General features: G+C 55.8%; 2 protein-coding genes across 8 annotated transcripts in view; both read left to right on the forward strand.

The window, feature by feature from the left end:
• SLC7A1 (solute carrier family 7 member 1) overlaps positions 1-18,429 on the forward strand; it is a 66,693-nt gene extending 48,264 nt beyond the window's left edge. The window contains exons 5-13 of one of the 2 annotated variants that reach the window (XM_032496370.1): positions 1,077-1,251; positions 5,662-5,783; positions 6,296-6,518; positions 7,224-7,363; positions 9,043-9,145; positions 10,813-11,030; positions 11,260-11,426; positions 12,153-12,261; positions 13,650-18,429. In XM_032496370.1, the coding sequence (XP_032352261.1) occupies positions 1,077-1,251; positions 5,662-5,783; positions 6,296-6,518; positions 7,224-7,363; positions 9,043-9,145; positions 10,813-11,030; positions 11,260-11,426; positions 12,153-12,261; positions 13,650-13,753 (1,361 nt within the window). In that variant the 3' untranslated portion in view covers positions 13,754-18,429. The remainder of the gene's footprint in view (positions 1-1,076; positions 1,252-5,661; positions 5,784-6,295; positions 6,519-7,223; positions 7,364-9,042; positions 9,146-10,812; positions 11,031-11,259; positions 11,427-12,152; positions 12,262-13,649) is intronic. The other variant, XM_006192942.3, reaches the window with a different exon arrangement.
• On the forward strand, positions 1,280-5,634 carry LOC116668585. Of its 6 annotated transcripts, XR_004325760.1 has the most exons (4): positions 1,280-2,836; positions 2,881-3,112; positions 3,194-3,921; positions 4,066-5,634. XR_004325760.1 is itself a non-coding variant. In XM_032496376.1 (3 exons), exons 1-2 carry the CDS (start codon positions 2,707-2,709, stop codon positions 3,901-3,903), a joined length of 954 nt encoding a protein of 317 aa, XP_032352267.1. In that variant the 5' UTR covers positions 1,280-2,706; the 3' UTR covers positions 3,904-3,921; positions 4,066-5,634. The 6 variants fall into 6 exon arrangements, 5 of the variants coding, with proteins under 5 accessions (XP_032352267.1, XP_032352264.1, XP_032352265.1 ...); XM_032496376.1 differs by having other exon boundaries at positions 1,280-3,162; positions 3,406-3,921; XM_032496373.1 differs by having other exon boundaries at positions 1,280-3,112.
• Positions 18,430-19,513: the final 1,084 nt, after the last annotated feature.

The raw sequence follows: 19,513 nt of genomic DNA on the forward strand, positions 1-19,513 counted from the left end.
GATGGGAGTTTTGCAGGGTAAACATTAAGCTGAAATGCGGATAAATTCTCCTCTGAGGTTGGAAGATCTTGGATGGGTGTTAAAAACAACACGGCTTGTTTGCCACACGCATCATTGATGTGGTTCTGCACAGGCCAGTCTCAGCAGTGTTTGTGGTCCAGCCGGCAGGAACGTGTGTCAGAAACTAAGTTTGCAGGAGTGAGATTTTCACAAACACGGGAGGGAGGGGCGCTAAAGAAGAAACAGAGCGGAGTGTGGTGACGTCTTCCCTGTGATGAATTGCTCAGTTCTCTTCTAATGTCCGTATTTCAAAATTCAGTCTGTTAGGTAGAGCAGCTTTTATTTTAAAGCATATAAAAGGCACCTCCCACACCTCTTCTCTTGCCCAGCCGAGAGTTCATACAGGAGTGAGCCCTGTGGTCCCCAGGCTGGTCCTGCTGCACCAACAACACGACAAGTGTCGTCACATGGCCCCTGTGTTTTTATCGCTCGGTGGTTTTTTTATCGTGGGTTTACCTACTAGACCTCGTCTCTGTGCACTGCGTCCAAGGGGGACCCGGACGTGGTAGGGGTTCCACACCCCAGACGGCCGTCACTGCTGATGCTGCTCCACCCTACGGTACGTGCGAGTGAGTCCTCATCTGAAAAACTCGTTCGGCTGAGAAACTGAGCAACATGTCTCCTTGGAGGAAATGAAATCCTGCTCCTGAGGGCAGTTCTCAGGGATGGATGTGCGGAGGGAGAGGCTCTCTTCATCCTAGGGGATGCCCTTGCTCTCCATGGGCCGTTGGCTGAGCTGTCCCCGTCTCTCTGTCCCTCGGTGCCCCCCGGGTTAGCATCTCGATTCAGAGGGCATCTGGAGATGGAACTCTGCTGGCTTTGTTAAACATCGCGCGGACTTCGGTTATGTTGATCCCTGCCTCTGGAATGAGAGTTAATTCAGCCCCCTTCCTCTCCAGAGGTTTGGTGCTGCTGGGATTTCTTCTTAAGTCACCCTCTCGTCCCCGCCCCAGAAGGACTTGCCTGGTACAAGGTTAACGCTGAGACAGAGTTTTCTGTTCACGTGCTTTTTGCAGGGCTTTTAACCCTGGGTGTGAAAGAGTCAGCCATGGTCAATAAAATATTCACATGTGTCAACGTTCTGGTCCTGGGCTTCATCATGGTGTCGGGGTTTGTGAAAGGATCCGTTAAAAACTGGCAGCTCACGGAGGAGGATTTCCGGAATGCGTCCAGTCATCTCTGCTTGAACAAGTGAGTTGTGGCTTCTGTGTGTCACGTCCACGTCCTTGGGGGATGTAACTGGCTACAACAGTACAAGTCTTTTCTAAAAAATATAATTTAAATTAGAATATTTTGTTATTTATTTTTCGCAGCCAAGTAGCTGAAGGTGTTTTATTTGTCTGAAGTTTGTGTTAGTTTTTATGTCCTGGTACTTGACTGAACATTGTAAGACAGGGGAAGATATTAGGGAAAACAGAATCTGCCTCTAATTCCAAAATTATACACAGTTGAGGATCATTGTCAGACCCAGTAAGTAATCTCTTTTTCCTCGTAATCTGTTTCATGGTCAGCCACTGAATTCTGTATTCGGAAAGGATTTTCGCTGCAGTACAGTGGTAGGACCACTTTATCTTGAAATGCCTTCCTATCTAATAACATACAACAAGGGAAAAACTGCATGGAACTTTTATCACAGACTATTATCAGAGGTTTTCGGAATTACTAAAGTATCAAAATGTGACTATAATCATCTCTGTCACTTGCACTCAGCTCAGGCCGCATCCGCCCCAGGAGCCGTGGCCCCATCACCCTTCCGTGCCTGTGGCTCAGGACACCCAGGGTTAGAGGCAGGCGACTGGCCAGCCCTCGAACCCTGTGCCTTTTCAGGCCTCTCAGTGCACCCTACTGGCAAGCTTATCTTAGCCAGGAAACAAAAGCCAAACAATTGTATCTTTTTGATCCTTTTGTCAGATTTTCGAGTGAATTTTAGGGTCCCAGGATGGAGAACAGGGAGTTTAAATTTTGTCTACAATTCTTTTTTAATTACGGCTAATGGTTAACCACTCTGATGAGACCCTCATAAAATATAGTGGCTTTACAATGATGTCTCAGGTCCTGAAATGAGCAGTCTGGGGTGGCTGGCCGGCACAGCCAAGCACAGGCTTTCTGAGACCCAGATCGTCCACCTGGCTGTTAGGACATCCCCAGGGATGCTGTCCTTACTGCCTGGTGGGAGCTGGGCTGTGGGCAAGGGCGTGACCCAGCTCTCCTAGGAGGGAGAGGGTGTGTGGTGGACAGTGTGCTCAGATGTGGGAGACACACGTCCCTGCTGCCCACATTCCACTGGCAGAATCTACCTGCAAGGGAGGCTGAGAGACGAGCTCTCACTCTGGGGAGCCCAGTGGGCACAGGTCAAGCTGGCCTCTGGCTGGGGACTGGGTGTCCAACCGTGTCCTCCGGTGGCCTGATCAGGGGTCAGGCATTGATGTGTATGTAATGAATTCACTGTTGGAACACAGACAGGAAGCCAGTGTGTAAAATTACTCTGACTCTAATATTATGTGGTTCACAGTTCAAATAAATAAGCCTTCCTTCTGGGGACAAAACTCAATTACAGAGAAATGAGGGCTTTGAATATATCATCCCCAAGCATCCTGAGGCCTCTTGGTGCCCGAAATGCGGGCTGGAGTAAGGCCAGTCTGAAACATGCTTCGAAGTAACGCAGGAGACTGGAGGCTTGGGGAGCTTCTCTTCCTGGGCTGTTCACAGGGCAGGACCCACTGCAGGTCCCTTTTTATTGGTGCTTTTCACAAGGCAAGACCCAGACCCAATGCAGGTCCCTGGCTATTGGTGCTGTTCACAGGGCAGAACCCACTGCAGGTTCCTGGTTATTGGTGCTGTTCACAGGGCAGGACCCAGACCCAATGCAGGTTCCTGGCTATTGGTGCTGTTCACAGGGCAGGACCCAGACCCAGTGCAGGTCCCTGGTTATTGGTGCTGTTCACAGGGCAGGACCAAGACCCAGTGCAGGTCCCTGGCTATTGGTGCTGTTCACAGGGCAGGACCCAGCGCAGGTCCCTGGTTATTGGTGCTGTTCACAGGGCAGGACCCAGTGCAGGTTCCTGGCTATTGGTGCTGTTCACAGGGCAGGACCCAGTGCAGGTCCTGGCTATTGGTGCTGTTCACAGGGCAGGACCCAATGCAGGTTCCTGGATATTGGTGCTGTTCACAGGGCAGGACCCAGACCCAATGCAGGTTCCTGGCTATTGGTGCTGTTCACAGGGCAGGACCCAGACCCAATGCAGATTCCTCGATGTTGGTGCTGTTCACAGGGCAGGACCCACACCCAGTGCAGGTCCCTGGTTATTGGTGCTGTTCACAGGGCAGGACACAGACCCATTGCAGGTCCCTGGTTATTGGTGCTGTTCACAGGGCAGGACCCAGACCCAGTGCAGGTTCCTGGCTATTGGTGCTGTTCACAGGGCAGGACCCAGTGCAGGTCCTGGCTATTGGTGCTGTTCAAAGGGCAGGACCCAATGCAGGTTCCTGGATATTGTTGCTGTTCACAGGGCAGGACCCAGACCCAGTGCAGGTTCCTGGCTATTGGTGCTGTTCACAGGGCAGGACCCAGTGCAGGTCCTGGCTATTGGTGCTGTTCAAAGGGCAGGACCCAATGCAGGTTCCTGGATATTGTTGCTGTTCACAGGGCAGGACCCAGACCCAATGCACGTTCCTGGCTATTGGTGCTGTTCACAGGGCAGGACCCAGACCCAATGTAGGTCCCTGGTATTGGTGCTGTTCACAGGGCAGGACCCATTGCAGGTCCCTGGTATTGGTGCTGTTCACAGGGCAGGACCCAGACCCAATGCAGGTTCCTGGCTGTTGGTGCTGTTCACAGGGTAGGACCCAGACCCAGTGCAGGTCCTTGGTTATTGGTGCTGTTCACAGGGCAGGACCCAATGCAGGTTCCTGGCTGTTGGTGCTGTTCACAGGGCAGGATCCAGACCCAGTGCAGGTCCCTGGTTATTGGTGCTGTTCACAGGGCCTGACCCAGACCCAGTGCAGGTCCCTGGTTATTGGTGCTGTTCACAGGGCAGGACCCAGACCCAATTCAGCTTCCTGGCTATTGGTGCTGTTCACAGGGCAGGACCCAATGCAGGTTCCTGGCTGTTGGTGCTGTTCACAGGGCAGGATCCAGACCCAGTGCAGGTCCCTGGTTATTGGTGCTGTTCACAGGGCCTGACCCAGACCCAGTGCAGGTCCCTGGTTATTGGTGCTGTTCACAGGGCAGGACCCAGACCCAATTCAGCTTCCTGGCTATTGGTGCTGTTCACAGGGCAGGACCCAATGCAGGTTCCTGGCTGTTGGTGCTGTTCACAGGGCAGGACCCAGACCTAGTGCAGGTCCCTGGTATTGGTGCTGTTCACAGGGCAGGACCCAGACCCAATGCACGTTCCTGGCTATTGGTGCTGTTCACAGGGCAGGACCCAGACCCAGTGCAGGTCCCTGGTATTGGTGCTGTTCACAGGGCAGGACCCAGACCCAATGCACGTTCCTGGCTATTGGTGCTGTTCACAGGGCAGGACCCAGACCCAGTGCAGGGTCCTGGCTATTGGTGCCATTCATAGGGCAGGACTCAATGCAGTTTCTAGGTTATCGGCCGAGATTTAGTTTGATTCCTTTTTTGAAGAGGTGGCTTGTGCCCGTGGGTGGTGCTGACTGTCACGGGTGCGGCCCTCGGCTCAGCCCTGCCCGCAGCCCCGGGAGCGCTGCCGCGGAGGCTTTGAGAGGTGGATGCCGTGCGGCTGGGCACAGCCTGCTCTCTCATTTTATTAGAAGGTGGGAGTTTCTTTCTTCCGTTCTCTTTCCAGCCATAGCTGTGTGTTTCTGACAGCGGCCACGTGGACTTTCATGAAACTGCTTGTCTCTGAAAGGGTGGAGCAGTTCCCGACCCAACCGCAGGGCGGGGAGGAGCGCAGGCCCGCATGGGTGGGAGGCGGCTCTGACCGCCCTGGTTGTGGTGTTCATCCCCTTCGGCCTGGGAGGCAGGCTGTCACGTGGTCGGGGGAGAGGTGTGATCCTGTGCCCAGCTGTTTCCTGGCTGCCTTTGACTTGTGCTGCTCTGGTTTTCCCACCGTGTCCCGTGGACGGGGAACCAGCGCAGGGGGAGGGGAGCATCAGCAGGGCACAGACACCTGCTGAGAAAGTTCTGTTGGGTCTGCCTGTCAGTTAGGATGGAAGCCCCGAGATAACACTGGCTTCCACGAGACAAAGGTTTAGTTCTTTTAGTCCACGTCTGTGGGTGGTCAGTCCAGCACACCGCTTTCCTGGTCCAGGAAGCCAGTTCTTGCATCCGGTGGCTTTGTCTGTGGCCACATCCCCAGGGTCACCCCAGGGTTCTAGACGGCTCCTCCCCATGAAGGGGAGGAACTGAAGCCTTAGTGAGTGGTTCCTCCCCTTTTGGGTTGGACACCCTGCAGCTGAGCAGGGAGGCCTGTTGCCCAGGGAGGGAGTTGGTGGCCGGTACAGCCGATCTGGGGGCTGTTCACTAAGGCAGCCCCCAGGCCTCCGAGGGAGCCGTCGGGTGGGGCGCCTGTTCGGAAGGGCTCCTCTTCAGGCCCACGAAGCAGCTGCTGTGATCCCTGTGGCTCTTTTTTCTAGTGACACGAAGGTGGGGAATCCAGGTGTCGGTGGATTCATGCCCTTCGGGTTCTCTGGTGTCCTATCGGGGGCGGCCACCTGCTTCTACGCCTTCGTGGGCTTCGACTGCATCGCGACCACAGGTACGCCCGCCACCTGGCATGCAGCTGGGCTCCTCTGGCCACAGCCGCTGTTTCCCTCCCTGGGGGCCTGCGCCGGTGCCCACGCTGGCACCCGAGGGGCCCGTGTGATTTGTAGCTTCCTGCCCATCTGCCCCCATTTGTCATGTCCCCGAGGGGCCGTATCTGCAGGAAACTGCATCACGAACATGCCTGGCCGTGCCGCCACGTGCCTGGGACAGTGACAGCCTCGCTGCAGCTGATTGCATATCTGGGCACCATTCGGGAGAAGCGGGGCCACTAGAAATACTGTCCTCCTGGGGGATGACTGGCCAGGCTCCCCCGGCCTCCCATGTTTTCTCTGCCAAAGGAAACTAGTCTCTTCCCTGCTGAACCGCAGTGTAAAGGCTGAGAACCCTCCCTGGGCCCGTAGGTGTTCTGGTCTGTGGTCCCGCAGGGCCGTGCACGTCTAGGGGCCCGTGGTGGTGTGACCCCCTCACCCCCGCTGCCCCCCAGCTGACTCCCTGCTCTTCCAGGGGAGGAGGTCAAGAACCCCCAGAAGGCCATCCCCGTGGGCATCGTGGCGTCCCTGCTCATCTGCTTCGTCGCCTACTTCGGGGTGTCGGCCGCCCTCACACTCATGATGCCATACTTCTGTCTGGACAAGGACAGCCCCCTGCCCGACGCCTTCAAGCACGTGGGCTGGGAGGGCGCCAAGTACGCGGTGGCCGTCGGCTCCCTCTGCGCCCTTTCCACCAGGTGAGGAGGACACCCCCGGAGGGCGGGTGTGCTGTCTGTGTGACTCACCCGTGTGCGCGGAGCCGCTGCCCCAGCCTGGCCGTGTGCTCTCTGCCCTCATTGCTGCGTCGGTCACCCGAGCGCGGTCTGTGTCACTGACCTGGCTCTCCAAGAACCTGAGGCCCACGTTTTAGCACCATCTGTGCAGCGAGGGCCTGGCTCTCTGTCCCGACTGTGACCACCGACCAGGCCTCCTCCGCGAACACTGTATTTTGGCCCTTAGTTTGGCCGTAAAGTGGAGGTTACCTTGAAAAGGGGAGTAAGTGCCTTTGGATGGGAAGCATTTTGCTCCCGTACTTCCTGCCAGCCTGAACCTGCAGGAAGCGTTTGCTCAGTATCGACTGACCACAGAGGAATCCTCGTGAACACAGTGATGCTTTTAGTTTCTGTCTGATTCAGCTGGAAATAATCACAGGAATAAATAAATACAATATTCCTCTTTCAAAAAATTACATCTAGATGCCACGCTAGCTGACATCAGACGCTTCCGCCCTTTCCCTTCCTGCGGACTTGCAGCGTGCGCTTCCCCCGGGGTTGGCGCGCTGGTTGGCCTTTCAGCCGCCGGCGTCACCGGGCGGAGGTAACCCACATGGCCCCACTATGGTGCCTCTGTTCCCGGTGAGCTATTTATTTAACAGGTGCATTTTGCCTTTTCTTCCCATCCAGTCTTTTAGGCTCCATGTTTCCCATGCCTCGAGTTATCTATGCCATGGCTGAAGATGGGCTGCTATTTAAATTTCTGGCCAAAATCAACAATAGAACCAAAACACCGATAATAGCCACATTAACCTCAGGTGCCATTGCTGGTAAGAACTGGAGTGATTTTCACATGCCGGTATTTTAACAGTTGCTCTGTCGTTCCCTAGGGAGAGACCCTGACTTCTGCAGGTCTGCGAGGAGTTATAACTGGTCTTGTTAACATTAGATTTTTACCCTTGGAAGCTGGTTTATTGCAAGGTAGCTAACTGCCCTTTTGACAAAAGACAGGGGCCAGTTTTATGGAGGGTGTGATGGAATTCTCCGAAAGTTTGATTTTTTTAAATTATTATCATCATCTTGCTGGGCGGAGCTGAGACCACACACTGTTCCTTCAAAGCCCTGCGTCTTTCCCCCTTTCCCGAGTGTCCTGAGTAGGCCTTGGTGGTTTGGTGTCTTCCATGGTACAAGCCAGGTGACCTCTGGTTGTACTGGAAATTCACCACCCATGCATCTCCTTAGCTCACGAATTCTTTGGAAAATGAGAACCCCTCTGGTCAACGTTTTGTAAAACGTGCCACCTGTCCCCCAGGAGACACTGAGGGTGTCGCTGGTGAGCCATGACCCCTAAGCTGATCAATAGTGGCAGGTCCAGGGGAGGTTTATCCAATCAAATCCCAGGTTCCTCGCCAAGAGGGCAGTTTTGACAGATGAAATTGGTGAAACCTTTTGAGCGGTGTATGTTCCAGGGGCCCTTGAATAAGAAAAGGGAGCCGTGAGAGGAGACCACTGTCTGTTTTCTGTTTCCTCCTTTGCTTGCATTTCCTGGCCCGGAGGCAGGGCTCTCCCGCTGCACACTCTGGCAGCGGAGGCTCAGGGAGGTGAGGGAGTGCGGCGCACACCCAGGGAGTGGAGGAGAGCTGGCTTCTGGTTCCTGGCTCGTTTGGGGGCCAAAGTGGCTGGTTCCTTCCCAGGTGTGAGTAGAGCAGTGGGTCTCTTTGGTAAATTAAGACACAGTGCCTGTCGCAGTGGTACCCCAGGGACTTGTCCAGTAGCCATTGGGAAGGCATTTGACCATCTTAAATGAATGAATGGTTAGTAGTATTTATCCCCATGGCAAACAAAGTGTGCTTAGTTTTGTGGATTAATATTATACAATGAAAGAGAGCTAGTTTTTCATTATTTAACACATTTGTTTGGTAATTCCACATTCCTGAGAGCGATCACATGCTCAGGTTAAGGGATACTGTGTGTCCGAATATGACTGGTATGTTTAAGGGATTAAGGAATTGGAAATAGTGAATGTTTTTTCAGTATTTACATGTAATTCCATCATATTGAAAACTGGCCTTAACTTCCTTCCTGTGCTGATTATGGGAGATCAAACTATAAGCTTTAAAGTGACTATAGAGGAAGACACACTGGACTCAGAGCCATAAGAACCTAGCTCAGGTCCTGACTTTTCCCCTTTGTAGCTGTGTGATCTTAGGTAAGTCTCCCAACGTATCTGAACTTCAATTTCTCCATCTTTAGCGTAGGGATAGCTTGCAAAATTGCCATGAGGATCAAAAAGGGTCAAGTTGATGCAAGTAATCTCTACAGAAATGTTAGCTATTACAGTTCCCCGTTGAGGACTGTGTGTGTGGCTCAGTCCTGAGCTTTTCTTCCCTTTAAGCAATGTCACCATGCCTTTCCACGGAAGGGGCAGGGGCTGAGGGGCACAGGTGGGTGGGGGCTGTCGGTGTGGGAGGAGGGCCGCCCACAGCCCTGCTGTTTCCGTTTGCTCCAGCTGTGATGGCCTTCCTCTTCGACCTGAAGGACCTGGTGGACCTCATGTCCATCGGCACCCTCCTGGCTTACTCTCTGGTGGCTGCGTGCGTGTTGGTCTTGCGGTACGTATGGCTCTCCTGGGTTCCAGGGCATGGATAGCAGATTTCCTTTCAACTGCCAGCCTTCCTGTTAACGGTGCACGTTCATGGTTTTCACGGTGTGATTTAGGTTGTGTGAAGCTCCTTTGGGAACTGCCTGGGGGAGGGTGGGTCTGGTAGTTGGGAGCCTAGTCACCGAGAACATCCTTGAAGAGCGTCACGTGGCCCCACCTGTCTCAGGTGCTGAGTTTTCCGACCAGATGTTGGGAGGATAGAGACAGGTTATTGATCTGCCTATTGGGCCTGGATCCTTGGATCAGAATTTTTGAAGGCTTAGGGCAATAATTTCCATCTGGTCCAGGTTCTTAGGACAGAGGAGACTGGGTCCTGGCCCCGGTGAGAGTTGGGAGAACCCAAGACCTGTGGAACGCGGGTCAGTGTGATGCTTCCGTGGCAACACTGTGCCGCCCTTGGAGGAGTGAGGGCCAGTTTTTGGCCTTGCGTGGGTGACCGGCCCCGTGGATGGCAGTTCTGGGCCCAGGCTTGGTGTCCCGGTGTTCTCAGCTGCCGTGGTGCCCCTCTCTGAAAGCACACCCTGCTCGCATTTCCTGTGCTCCGCGAGACAGCTTCTTTGCCCCCAGGAACAACCCAGGTCGCGGACATCCCAAGCACCTCCATGTGCTCACGGAGACTCTCGGTGCTGCTCACCTGGCAAGAGTCCCCCCTGCTTCTTTTTCAGGTTGTTATACTTGTGAGGCCCCTGATTCTGTTTCTAATGTGCCCCGCAGCTCCTTTAACTGCCTTGAGCCCCAGCAGTGGCTGTGGAGAATCAGCTGAAACTAGTTTCCTTGTTTCTGACCACTTACTCCTTTTTAAGAGCTCAGTGCTAGAATCTTCTCTGAGATCCTCTCCACTTTCTTAACTGACCGAATGGTGCTGCATAAAGTGAACCAGTAAGGGAAAAAAATCGTTAAATATCTTTTTACTTGCTCTTAGATTATATGCAAAATAATTCATAAAGCGCTCCATTTTTCGAAGTCAGTGAAAGAGATGGGAGCTCTGTTCACTTTGGCTGGGCAGATAAGGGGCCTCATTTAAAATGACTGCTTTCCTTGCAGGTGGCTAGTGTCTTGGAAATCCTGCCACAGGCTGGGTCCTTCACCCAGCTCTGTTGAGCTATTTATTCTAAGGCACTTGGAGTTTTAAAATAAAGTGATCCAATTAAATCTCCCAAACAGAATTTCTCGACTCCGGCAGCTCGCAGACGCGTTTCTCTGGCTCTCTCCCAATGCCACGGCTTTCTATTTCTGGCTGCGCCTTTAGCTCCCTGCAGCCATCGTTTTGTTGAAGCGGCCCAATATCTTAAGTACCCAAGGGCCGGTGCCACTTTTCAGAGCAAGAGACATTGTCTCAGTACTTTGCTCTGGGCTGGTTCATGGTGGAGGTCAAGTTGCCTCAAAACAGACACATCAGGGAGGGTGTTGCCCAGAAGCAGGAGCAGAAGCTGAGGCCCAGGACTCCTCCTGTGTCTCCACTTGCTGGAGAATATGTCATTCTGACCATCTTCTTCCCATTTTATGCTTCCTGTCAAGGCAACTTGCCTTTGAAGGTATACTAGGAGCTTCAGTTAGTGTGTGTCCTTCGCTTAATTGACGCACATTATGACGGTCAGGCAACGCGCTGCCTTACAGGTACCAGCCAGAGCAGCCTAACATGGTGTACCAGATGGCCAGAACCACCGAAGAGCTGGACCAGGCTGACCAGAACGAGCTGGTCAGCACCAGCGACTCCCAGACCGGCTTTTTACCAGAAGCAGAAAAGTTTTCTTTGAAAACTGTGCTTTCGCCCAAAAATACAGACCCTTCCAAATTCTCAGGTCTCATTGTAAACATCTCAACCAGCCTCATAGGTAAGACCCTCCCGTTCCCCGAGCAGTGTTTGGGGTCTCGCTTGTGGGCACCGCGTGGTTTCACGCCCATGGGGGTGGGCCGGGGCCCGGTGGCTCCTGGGCAGTGATGTCACTCACCCTGCCCCGGTTTGGTTGCTCCCTGCAGAAACGGAGCCTGCCAGCCTCTCTGAGGGTTTTGGGGAGGGCTGAGGATGTCTGTGGGAACTGTGTCTCTCTTTTTTCCTCTCAGCGATTCTGATCCTCACCTTCTGCATGGTGGCCGTGCTGGGAAAGGAGGCTCTGACGAAGGGGGAGCTGTGGGCAGTCTTTGCGCTCATGGGCTCTGCCTTCCTCTGCTCAGTCGTCACGGCCATCATCTGGCGGCAGCCTGAGAGCAAGACCAAGCTGTCGTTTAAGGTGAGCAGCTCCGCCTGGTGGCTGGAGGGAGCCCTCTGGGAGGCCGTGACCCTGGCGCTCCTTCCAGGAGGCTGTCCTGCCACGTGGGCTCTGCCTGGGTGTCCAGAAGAGGTGCTGGCCGGCCAGGCTCAGGGGGACGAGAGGACAGACTGTGGAAGAAGGCCCCTTCCGGCCCCTCGTCCACTGGGGCTTCTCATAGATGTCCGCCCTGGTGGGTCGCATGTCATCCAGGTCTTGGAGATAACCAGGGCTTCTGCAGTTTTAGATTCTACAAATAATAAAATAGTTCAGTCTTTGAGATAAAGCAGGAGTTCGAGTAGAGCTCACTTTGGCAATCAGTAAATTAGAACCAAACTCCCACCTTCCAGGACTTGCCTGTGTGGGCGTGTATTTGTGTGTGGGGCTGGGGGTTCAGGAGAATGTGTTGGGGGTACGGGGTATGTGTTGGGGAAATGGCATGTGTCCTGGGGTACAGGAGAGTGTATTTGGGGGTACAGGGGTGTGTGCTGGTGGCATGGGGTGTGTGTTTGGGGTACAGGGTATATGTGAGGGGTGCAGGGTGGGAGCTGGCACTCACTCCCCTCCCCACAAGGACACGGCCTCCAGAAGAGCGTCAGGTGTGCTCTCTTGTCTCAGGCAGTTTTGCTAAATGCTTCAGGCGGAGGCAGTCCTGTGTCCCGAGCTCCCCACTCAGCCGGGTGACGCTGCCGCCTCCTGTCTTTGCAGGTGCCCTTCTTGCCGGTACTCCCCGTCCTGAGCATCTTTGTGAACATCTATCTCATGATGCAGCTGGACCAAGGCACATGGGTGCGGTTTGCCGTGTGGATGCTCATCGGTACGTGAGTCCTGGGCTTTGCTGTGACCTGCCTGCCAGTGTCCTGGTGTCTCCCGGCCTGCCCCCTCCCGCCCCCCCACCCCCCCCACCCCCCCGTCTGTGCTGCTCACCTGTCTCCCCTGCTCCTTGCTGGGTGGCCCTTGTCCTCCACCTCCCCTGGTTCAGATTTCAAAACACAGTGAAAACAGCGCAGTCAGCGGTTTTCTCTCAGTCAGCAGGGAACTCCTGGGAGGCTGTGGGTCCTCCCTCCCTTTTAGATGATTTTCATTTTAATAGCCTTTGGCCTGAACTAGTTATCTTGTTGGGCGAGAGAGCCTGACGTTCTAAGAACAAGCCCGTGAGCCTGCCATTGGTGAAGCACCGGTTTGCTCACCCCGCCGGCAGCTGCAGCCTGGCCCACGGCCGCAGGGACCGGCCGGACCCATGGGATGCTGGGTGTCACCCTGTGGGTGCTGGCCCCGTTTTGCACTCACTGTAGCCCCCTCTCTGGGCCTCCAACAGCAGGGGCTGTGGAGATGGACTCAGGTTCCTTCTTCAGTGTCAGAGGCCAGGTGCCAATGCCCAGAGGACTGGCCTTGACCTCCGGGTCCCTGATGAGAGCAGTGGCCTCCAGACCATGTTGCTGCCACACCTCCAGCCCCGGTGCTGCCCTTGGGGAGGGGTGGGCTGCCAACTCCCTGTCCGCGGAGCCTAGGCCAGGTCTAGTCAGGCACTCGCCTCCTGTGGAGCTGTTTGGTGAGCGGCCGAGGCCGGCCCTCAGTGCTCCCTATGGAGTCCCCTATGGAAGCTCCTTGATTCCAAGGCATTCACTTCTCTCCAGGGCTTTCGGTGGCTGGTCCTTCCTTTAAGGTCTGCTCTCCTGTGTCACTGACACAAGGGCATCCCCTTCCCCAGGAGGGAGTGGTTAGGGCACAGGTCTCTGGGACCCACCCCTGACCTCTGCGGCTCCCCAGCACTGGAACACTGGATTCCTGGGTCACATGCATTCCCAGGAGACCTGAATGCCTCCTGCCTGAGGCACTTACATAGGGAAAACGGGCTGGAAGATGGCACAAATAGGTTCCCTCTGGAAACCCGCCCTGGCCAGGACCGTCAGACTCCTGGAGGGTCTGTCCTGTCCCCTCCGGTGGCTGAGGGGCCCCTGGCCAGGTGGTCGGTGGATGAGGCTGAGGGACCTGGGCCCCAGCCCAGCAGTTCCCCCTGCTCGGTGCCTCCCTCACGGGAGGCTGCCCAGAAGGACGTGCCTCTGCCGCACATAGAGGTGACCCTGCTTGAAGAGCGGTGTCCCTTCCCCAAGGGCTGCTGCCCGGGAGCCTCAGGCCTGGGGCAGGCCACCCAGAGAGGCCCCCCTCCACACCCTGCTCACCTGGCCTCTGCTTGCCCCACAGGCTTCTTCATCTACTTTGGCTACGGGGTCTGGCACAGCGAGGAGGCGTCCCTGGCTGCTGACCAAGCAAGGACTCCTGATGGTAACTTGGACCATTGCAAGTGACACCCAGCCCCGCCCCCGGAGGTGGCAGCAGCCCTGGGGGACGCCCTCAGAGGCCCCGGAAGCACCTGGCTCCCCTCACCTGCGTTCCAGGACCCACCCACACTCACCAAGCCCCCTGCAGCAGACCATGCAGCTACTGGGCCTGCAGCTGCAGCCCCCAGCTCGTGCGTCCTGCTCAGGCCGGCCCTCCCAGGCCCCGGTCACCCGGCAGCTCCCCGGCGGGGGCCGCGTGGCTGTGGCTGACCACCATGTCTCCAAACCCTGCTCTGAACAAAGGGAGCAGCCCCTCTCCTCGCCAGCTTGGCAACCCTGCTGCTGCGGCCTCCGGCACAGTGGAGGTCACCAACTCCCATCACCTTAGGAGTCCAGGCCTCCCCTTCCAGGGACTCTTCTGGAATTGACAATGTGCATACTCCAGACTTGTAGTCCCCACCTCCCTGCTCGGCCCCACACAGCCAGCCCTCGTGCAGGAGGAGCACCACGAATCAGTATGTCCCCAGCCACACCACCCCTGGACCAAAGGACAGCGGGTTGGTTTAGTTTACGCGGAAAGGAAAACCTAGACTGTTTGCTTCTCCCGTTCCTGCCCTCTGAGTTGCCTCCAGGGGGGTCGTTAGGACTGTGACCGCCCCCTCACCTTCCAGGCAGGGCCTTTGCTCTGTCACCGTGACAGACTGGGCACCCTGCACACTCTGGCGGCAGGGCAGACCACGCATGGGACAGGCGGTGGCCGGGAGGGCTGGCTCTGCCTGGCAGCTGTGCGTGGGGACCTCTTTCTGCCACGGTCCCTCCAGGCCCGGGGCCGGTTCTCACTGCTGGCTGGGTCCTAAGCAACTGGAAGTCCACAAGTTTATGTTGGACCCACCTCAGATCACGGAGCTTAGAGCCCCACTCTCTCTGGTCTTTGCTCTGCACCAAGTCCTGCCTTTGCTGCGTGTGGGTCAGTTTCTTGGATCCTGTAAGGTTCTTGAGGTGGCATCTGCTCTTTCTGAGTGATGGCCTGGGTCCTCCCAGCTGCTTCTGGCCGCCGACAGCATCTCTGGCCACCTCTTATCAGATGGAGTCCTCGTGTTAGTTGCTGTGAATCACTCCACCAAATTCAGTTGGTGCTGAGCATTGACTTGGAAAGAGGCTGAGTAATTTATCCCTTGTTCTTCAGGGCGTGGGGTCTGCACGAGGCAGTGTGGGCTCATACTTCTGGGCCTCGTGTATGTGTCATCCAGATGCTGTGGGTTTGTATACGGGTTGGTAACCTGCCCCGGACACCCCTGCCTCCAGGTCTCAGCCCGTGGGGCACCGGTGTCCCTGGGCACACGCACTCCCTCCCGCAGCCCCAGGACATTCCTTGTGGACAGGCTGAGCCTTCTGTCCTGCGAGAGTGTAATTCAGGGAATGGAAGGGCCCATGCTGGCCAGAGGTGCTGGGCAGGCATTTGGACACCATGGAAAATGTAAATGCTGCTTTGAAGCATAGATTTCCCTCTCTCCCCTGCTGGCCTTTGTCCCAAATCTGGTAGAAAAAAGCCTGATAAACTGATGACACTTGGCTTCTCTCCCTCTGCCCCTGAAGGTTCTTGGAGAAAAATGCAAAAACGAGTGAAGGGGCCCCACGGCTGGGGCGGCGGGGGTGGGCAGGCCAGGCTGGCCCTCCGTCCCAGACTCCGGCCATCCTGGTCAGTCGTGGAAGCTTCATTCTTAATATCATTTGTGAATCTTCCAGAGGGAGGATTGTTAAGAGCCCAAAGCTCGGACTTCCAAAGAAAGGTATTTAAATTTATGTAGATTGGTGCTGTACAATATTTTGATAAATATTAACTTATTTTGTTGGGGTTTCGTTGTCTGCTGTCTGCTTGGGGCCTGTTAGCTGTGTGTCTGACTTGTCTGCAGTCTTTCCGCAGAGGCAGAGAGCGTGAGGGAAGGAGGGCGTCCAGGACAGGGGGACAGGTGCTTTTGTGACTTTCTCTTTCTGGCTGAAATGTCTTTGCATGGCAGCCCCCGGCAGACTCTGTACGGTGGGCATTGCAGCAACACGTGTTGCTCTGCAGCCGAGAAGGTGTGTCTCAGCATCTCAAGGGATGAGCACGTCCCGACAGACGGGTCTCCTCCGTCACCCAGAGCCGCCAGGTGCCCCACAGAAGGGCCCAGGGGGCGTCAGGAGAAGCCCTGCAACTTCCCCGCCAGGCAGGAGCCCCCCTTGGAAGGGGCACCAGGGCGATGTGATCGGCACAGGGGCTGGTGTTCCAGCTGAGAGCGGCTGTCATATAGTCGCCTGGGGTTTCCTCTCCTGTGTGGGGGGCAGTGTTGCCAGGAATGGTGTCTGGGGGGTGCCTCCCAGTGTCAGTAGACTTTCTTACCACACGCCCCTCCTTCCTGCCCCTGAGATGGACACACACGCACATACACAGACAACACACACACACACACACAGGCAAAAATAACCACCAGAAGTGCTGACAGTTTCACATCTCAGCCCCCCCCACCCCGACACCCCACAGACCAGAGTATGGTTCTCAGTTTCATGGCCCGGCCACGTGTTCCTGCTCAGTCAGAAATTCCCCCTTTCTCAAGACACACCTGCTGGGGATAGTGTGTCTGCTTTTCTCTGCGCCAGCCCCAGGTCGCCGCGTTGGAAAGACCCATTGGTGATGAGTAAGTGTCCCGTCCTGCCGCCGATGGCCTTGTGAAAACCCACAAAGAAGCAAATGGCTGGGCCCTCAGGACCTGTGCTGAGGAGTGGGGGGGGCGGGGGCCTCCGTGGAGACACAAGCCCCCAGGCGGGGGCGAGGACCTTCGGTGCGCGCTCAGGCCTCTGCACGGCCCCCAACCCACCTGCTCACACACCCTCTGCCTGGCTTTGGGCTGAGCTGTTTTTCCAAGATCAGAGGAGGGGTGATAGAGCCATCTTTCCAGGCCGTTTTGGAGAGGCTGCTGTTTATACCATTGCCAGGATCACTCATGTCCCCCACCCTCACCTCCATCAGGTGATCGGCCACCTGGCCCCTGTGGTTTGGACACCACCAGCCTCCTGCCCACTGTGTGCACAGGTGACTGCAGCACCCTGGGGGCTTCTCTGCCCGCCCTGGGCCCCTTGCACTGTGTGTTGTGGGTCGGAGGGTGGGTGGGAACCAGGTCTGTACCGGGTCTCGCCACCACCCCGCCCCGCCAAGCCAGCAATGACTGGACTGGGGCTTGCCGTCTCGCCTAGAATGACCTCTAGCCTAACCCCAGAGCCAGCGCTCTGAGCGTGGGGTGGGGGAGGAGTTCCTGGGTGTGGGCATGTCTCCTAAAGGCCCCACCCAGACTGCAGGGGAGCCCATGGGCATTTTGGGGGTCTTGCTGCTGCAGAAAACTTGCTGACTCCCCGCCAAGACCCGTCTTTCCTGGTCTGAATGTCCCACTTGGACACATTGACTCAGAGCCCATTGTTCCGTTGGCACCATGAGGACAGAGTGAGGGGTCTCTGGGCCGGGCCCCCTCCCCGCGCGTTCTGGGAGGAATGGGGAGGTGTGACTCTGGGCGCAGGCGTGTGACGCTTGTGTGCGAACTCTTACAGAGTTAGCTGATCCTAGTGGACCTAAATATATGTTGTGTATAAATGTTATGTGTAATTTAAAATATATCTGTCTTCCCTCATAATGAGAGTGTGAGATATAAGGCCCCTTAGCGGGGGAACAAGATGTACATTTTGTCAGACTCTTCTGGACTCTCTTTGGTAATGAAATGCTTTATTGATCCGGTGGTGCAAGAAGCTACTACGTACACTCCGTCGTATCTCATCACCGTGGTTACGATGCCTGTTGGGCGGTTTAGGCAAAAGAAGTCAGCTGACCTTCCTGTTCACTACATGCCCCAGGCTTCGTGTGCCTGCTGCCTCACTGAGTGGCAGTGCTCTTTCAAGAGGGAGCTGGACCAGTCAAGGGTCTTGGGGTGCAGTTCTCAGGAGCCCCCTGGATCACCCTACAAACATGTTGAACTGCCGGCTGCAAAAATCCCCATGAGACGAAAAACTGTGGCTTGAAGTCCAGCTCGGATTTCTCAGGGTCAGGGAGCAGGGCTGGGAAGATGCATTCAGACTTTGTTAAATTATTAACAAGGTATGTATAATGATTTTGTGTTTCTTGATGATAAACTTTTTAAGTTTGGGACTTATTTTCCCATTTGGAAGTTATAATATATATTTAAAATAAGTTTCCTGCTTAAGTTGTGCCTTTCAGCATTGCTGGGTTTGAGGAGCACAGAGGGTGACGATCGTAATGAGGGTTGGTTTACTGTCAAACGTGCATAGTTGTGGTTTCTCCAGTACACTTCTACTGAAAGTGGAGCCATTGTGAAAAGACCAGAGCGTTTTTTATTATGTAAATTGTACAATATTTTTTGCTTGTTTGAGGTTCTATTTTTCTAATAGTTTTCTTATAGTTTCTTATAATTGTGATACTAGATTTAGATTCTGACACTAACTGCAAATCAGATTGGCCCCTGCTGGTTTCCCCCGTTTTTATTTTAAGGACAAGCGTAGATGTCCGTCATCTTTAAAAAAAAAATGTGAAATTCGGCTCTGTATCCCATTTTCGCTGACAACTCTGTACACTGATACCGTACTTCATGTTGTAAAGCCAGACTGTTTTGTGGTACATTCTCCCATGCTTCTGCAAATCCTAATAAATTCCGTCAAAGGCTTGGGTGCGCAGTGTGATGCCGAGCATTCCAGCCGCTCCGGGCCATGCCCCGCGGAGAGCTGCAGAGCCTGCCCTTGGCTTTTTGAGTATCTCCCCACGCCCAGAAGTGGGGCTGCCTCATCTTCCTTCCGCCATTTGGTGGGAGTCCTCCTCATTCCAGCGTTGGAGCCTCAACCCCGGACGCCCTGAATCCCCATTTAGGGTCCTCTGGCGCCGTCTCCCCACCTCCCTCTCTTTCTCGACTTGGGTTTGCGCCCAGGGGTTTTTCTGCCCCCGAGACCGGGGATGACGATGCCCGTTTGCAGAAGGACTTGCGTGGCCGCGCAGCAAACCCCCCTCTGTCGTGAACACCTAGCCTTGCGCTTCCCTGAGCCGGCAGCGTGGAGGACACTGTGCGGGGAGGGGACCACGAGGGTTGTAGCAGTTGTAATCATCCTTGCTGGCTCGCTCCCCGCTCCCCTTGAGAAAGGAAACATCTTGCGCAGGAGGCCAATTCAGTCAAGTGGCCTTAATTCTCAGACCCGGAGGCGCGGTGATGACGTGACCGCGCTGGGAGGTCAGCTGCCCGGAAGAGAGAAGAGCAGGGGGCTGCTGCTGGCCAGCGTGCTCGGCACCGGGGACCAGAAGGGCACCTGCACCTGGAGCGCCACCCGCACCGCCCCTGTCGGCCGCGCGGGCAACCACGCGCGCTCGGCCCCTCGGGGAGCTGGGGGCCCACCAGGGGCGGGGCCTTGCCCCCCAGAGCCCGCCCCGGCCGCGGGGCAGGAGGTCCCGCGGCGCCACGCTGCCACCTAGTGGCCGGCGCGGGCGGGCAGCCCGAAGAGCCCCCAGCAGGCTTCTAGCAGTTTCCTAGGAAACCCTGACAGCGGCCCGCAAGGCCCGGAGAAGCCACGCCAGTCTGGAGGCCTGGGGGCGGTGGGAGTCACCTGGAGGAAGTCTGGTTTTGAAACACGTCTGGTGACTCAGAAGCTGCCCCCAGACAGCCCGGCCTCGGCGGTGGGGAGGAATCCTGGGGACTCCAGCCCAGCGCTCTCAGCCACCAGACGGCCGGGAGGGCGGGGACGCCTACTGGGGGGACCCCTGTC

The sequence above is a fragment of the Camelus ferus genome, chromosome 14 (genome assembly GCF_009834535.1).
Source record: "Camelus ferus isolate YT-003-E chromosome 14, BCGSAC_Cfer_1.0, whole genome shotgun sequence".
Lineage (NCBI taxonomy): Eukaryota > Metazoa > Chordata > Mammalia > Artiodactyla > Camelidae > Camelus > Camelus ferus.